Raw genomic sequence first — 3943 nt, 5'->3', positions numbered from 1 at the left:
ACCGGAAAAGCATCACCCCAACATCAAGAGTGGACCTTGCCAAGCACAGCAGCTGGTGTGGGACCCCCCCATGCATCCCCAAGGCAAAAAGCGGGGAAAAAGCTTCACGTACTTGTTCATGCTGGCCACGAAGCCGATGACGGAGCGCATCCCCTTGCTGCGGCTGTGGTAGACGTCCACGCCGACGACCATGAGCTGCTTCTGCAAGGAGGGCAAAGAAAAAGGCATGGTGGGAGTTAAGGACAAATGGGACGCTTATGGGATGCTCTGCCTGGATCCCTCCAGCCAAACAGAGGTGCCAACTCCAATTTTGCATCCTCAGAGGGACCGCAATAACTCGCCAAATCATCGCGCCTGCGCACAGAGGGGTTTTTTTCCCTGCCTTACCAGTGGGATGTCGACCCCCCAGAGCTCGCCGCCCAGCTTGCAGTTCATCTGCAGCAGCACCTTCTGCACCACGCTCTTCATCTTGCCCCCCTGCCCCATCAGGGTCTGCGCGTTGATGACCTGCGGGAGGGAAAATGAAGGAAGAAACGAGGCTGGAGATGCCCGTGGCTTCCTCACAGCGCTGGTTTCCTTTTGCCGAGCCCCTCGCCTACCTGGGAGGGCACTGGGGACTGCACGCAGCACAGCTTCTTGATGGCCCCGTACAGATCCTCCCGGTTGCTGGAGATGATGCAGAGCAGCAGCTGCACCTTGTTCGGCGAGGAAGCACAGCAGGGAGGGCCATGACTGAGTATTGGGGGGATCCAAGACGACCCATTGGCTGCGCAGAGGCCCCCCGCAGACACCTCAAACTTTGTGCTAAGCCACCCCCCCTCCTCACCTCGCTCCCCAAAACTCTTCGGATGGTCCTGGCGTAGGTCTCGATGCGCTCGTCCTTCAGCTCCACCAAGGCGGGCCGGCTGACGTGCATGCCGCTGGGGCCGCAGACGCTCTCCATGGTGGCCACCAGGTCCTTCACCAGATTCTGCAGGCGCCCGGGGTAAACCAGCAGCCAGTAATTCATGGCGACCTGCGGGGGAGGCGAGCACAGCCCTTGCTTCACAACCACGGCTGCCAAAACGCGCAGCACAGGGAAATTTGGGAGAGGGGAAGCAGCCATAAAGAGCCCATGATGACCCCCGATTCCTGCACTCTGAAAGCCTTCAGCTGCTCCAGGAGGAGGTGGGAAAGCAGCCACGTCCCTATAACCTCGTCAGGAAAAGCAGGCTGCAGCGTAAAGCCAATATAAATATGGGAAGGGTTTCAGCTCCAACGTGCTCAGACGGGAGCGGGGCGGCCGGGATGCCAGCACTAAGGAAACCCATCCCAGATTTCAAACAAGGGCGATATTGTTGCGAGGGCCGAGCCGCGGGCTCACCGTGGAGATGGAGGCCTCTCGCGTCACCTCCTTGTTCCAGCTCAGGTCCTCGGCGGGGAGGAAGGAGCTGTGCCGCAGGTTGATCCTCTCCGTGGGCAGGATGTGGCCCTGGGTCTAAAGGGAGCAGAAAGTGTCACCATGGTGCAGCCTCTGCTGCTTGGGGGGGGACAACTCGGGGCCTGTCCCACCCCATAGGCCTTACCTTGTGGATGTCGGGGTCCAGCCTGAGCCCCCAGCGCATCAGCTCCCCTGAGGCCTCGGGGTTCTTGTGGATGCGGCGCAGGAGGCTGGTGAGGCGCGCGTAGTGCTGCTTGGGGCTCTGCACCGTCTCCCGCATCATCTCCTGCAGGGATGGGGACCCCCCCAGTGTGATGGGGCGGCTCTGAGCTCCCTGACCCCCAAGGCTGGTTGGGGCTCAGCTCTCCAAACCGGGGTGAGCAGGGATCATCAGATGCAAACATGCTCTGACCTTCACCATCCGGCTGTTCTTCCTTATGTCGGGGAGCCCGGTCACAAAGGTGAGCTCTGGGATGAGCAGCACCACGTCCAGCTGACGCTGCAGGGATGGGGACAGGCACCATCAGCACCCCAAGGGCTGGAGGACCCAAGAAAACACCATGGGGCTCAATTCCCTCTCCCCAGGTCTCCATACTGGCTCACCTTCCCCTCCGGCATCTGTTTTTCCTTGGGCCTGTGGATGAGCAGCGGCTGATCCAGCTCCCTGATGGTGATCCCGTAGTTTTTGCTGAGAGAACAGCAAGGAGATGGCATCAGGAGAGACGCTCCTGCTCCCCCACCCTGGGTCAGAGCCGGGCTTCAAGCCCTTCCCCACGGACACCCCAAGAGATGCTCCAGAAGATCCCTACCTGTAGTAGTCCACAAAAGTGACCGCCTTGCCGCTGGCCAGGGTGAAACTGTCCCTGGGGGTCTTGTTCCAGTCGATGTCGTCGATGCGGTAGGTGCGGTTGTTGTAGCGGGTGATCACCACGCTGCCCACCAGCTCCTTGGTGCACTCGTCCTGGAAGCTGCTGACACTTTGCTTGTAGATGCTGTGCCTGCATTGAGGATGGGGGGCGGAGGAGAGGCTCAGGGCGATGCTCCCTGTCCATATCAGCCCAAAAATGAAATGGTTTTGGTCAAACTGGCCAAAAGCTGGCCCTGGACACACGGCTGCTGGAAAACCGCCCTCATCTCCAAAACCTCATGAAGCTCCTCTTGGGTTTTTCCCCCCCCACTTTTCTTACATGAAATCCAGGACAGATTCGCTGCGGACAACTTTGTGAACGGAGTCGATCAGGAGGAAGAGGCCGCCGTCCTTCTTCCGAATGCTGACAGAGTAACCCGGCCAAATCTGCAGCCTGTGACGAGGAGGAAAGACGCTCGACGGCGCCCGGGTTCAAACCGGAGCCGCCCGCGCGGCGCTGCCAGACACCGGGCAGCCGTCCCGCTCGCCAAGGAGCGCTCAAAACACAGAGGATTTATTTCCCCAGCTGGCTGCCAGCTTTCTGCTAATAACCCCTGAATTGCACTGCAGAAAACAGGCGCTCCGAGGTCAGGCCAACCAGAGCTGGCCAAGAGAGCTGACCTGGCAGTGGCTTCCAAATTTCCAGCCTCACACCACTGCTGAGGGGCATGGGGATGTCCCTGTCTCACACCCACCTGCCTGGGAAGGGAGGAAGTCGTGTCCAGCACCCACCTGTAATGCTGCAATACGTTGGCCTGGGCAGGTTCAAAGAAATTTCTCCCCACAAGCTCCATATCCAAGATTCTCATCACCCTGGGGAAGGGAAAAGCTGAGGCTCAGCGGGGAGGAGGATGAGGAGGAGGAGGAGGAAGGTCTCCTCCCTGTCTCTGCCATTCCTCACCTCCGGAAAACCACGTTGTAAAAGGGGATGCAGAGATCCGAGCTGGGCTCGAGGACCTTGGTCATCTGGATGGTGATGGTGATCTCCTCCCCGTCGCTCCTCCTCTGAGCCTTCAGACTGACCGGCTGCGGGGCGAAACGCCGCATTAGTGACGCTCCCCCAGCCAGCACGTGGGCTGGAGACCCAAGGGGGGGCATCCCTGCACCCTCAAATCGGCTCAAACAACCTCACCCCGGTGCAGATCGCATCTCCCTTACCTGGGGAAGCAGGATGGGCAGGTAAAGGATGGAGCCGTCGAACGCGGTGACGTCCCCCACCACCGCCCGGTGCTGCTTCAGCATGGCAAAGCGGGCGCTCCTGCACTCCACCTCGGGGCTGCCGGGGATGGGGACACATCACCAGCAACCACTGGAAAGCCCTGGATCCTTTAACCCTCCCCTGCCTTCCCCCACGAGACCCCAAAAACCCCGCAGAGGGGGGAAAACAGAGCTCATTTGCTTTGCTGCCCTGCAGCAGCGCAGCCCCCACGGCCATGCTGGCCACTCCATCTAGCGGCTACTGGGATGGAGAGACCCAGAGGGCTCTGCCCAGGGGCACCCACCCTCCATGGGGCTGTGGAGGAGCCCGGCCCCCCAGGCCCACACCAATACCTGAAGGTAACGTGGTACTGGTAGACGGCTTCGTTCTGGCAGTGGACTTTAACCGAGTTCAGCCC

General features: G+C 60.4%; 1 protein-coding gene across 1 annotated transcript in view; it reads right to left on the bottom strand.

Moving 5' to 3' along the window:
* Positions 1-3940, bottom strand: part of PIWIL2 (piwi-like RNA-mediated gene silencing 2) — a gene marked incomplete at its 5' end in the record, with an annotated part of 5778 nt that extends 1838 nt beyond the window's left edge. The window contains 14 exons of the mRNA XM_010179056.1: positions 113-201; positions 388-507; positions 600-695; positions 827-1015; positions 1364-1477; positions 1566-1706; positions 1833-1919; positions 2024-2108; positions 2230-2418; positions 2608-2721; positions 3060-3140; positions 3229-3353; positions 3486-3603; positions 3879-3940. Coding sequence (XP_010177358.1) covers positions 113-201; positions 388-507; positions 600-695; positions 827-1015; positions 1364-1477; positions 1566-1706; positions 1833-1919; positions 2024-2108; positions 2230-2418; positions 2608-2721; positions 3060-3140; positions 3229-3353; positions 3486-3603; positions 3879-3940 — 1610 coding nt within the window. The remainder of the gene's footprint in view (positions 1-112; positions 202-387; positions 508-599; positions 696-826; positions 1016-1363; positions 1478-1565; positions 1707-1832; positions 1920-2023; positions 2109-2229; positions 2419-2607; positions 2722-3059; positions 3141-3228; positions 3354-3485; positions 3604-3878) is intronic.
* Between the last annotated feature and the right edge of the window lie 3 nt (positions 3941-3943).

The sequence above is a fragment of the Mesitornis unicolor genome, unplaced genomic scaffold (genome assembly GCF_000695765.1).
Source record: "Mesitornis unicolor isolate BGI_N332 unplaced genomic scaffold, ASM69576v1 scaffold12982, whole genome shotgun sequence".
NCBI classification, from domain to species: domain Eukaryota; kingdom Metazoa; phylum Chordata; class Aves; order Mesitornithiformes; family Mesitornithidae; genus Mesitornis; species Mesitornis unicolor.
The sequence above is the reverse complement of the archived record's forward strand: the minus strand, read 5'-3'. Positions and strand labels throughout refer to the sequence as shown.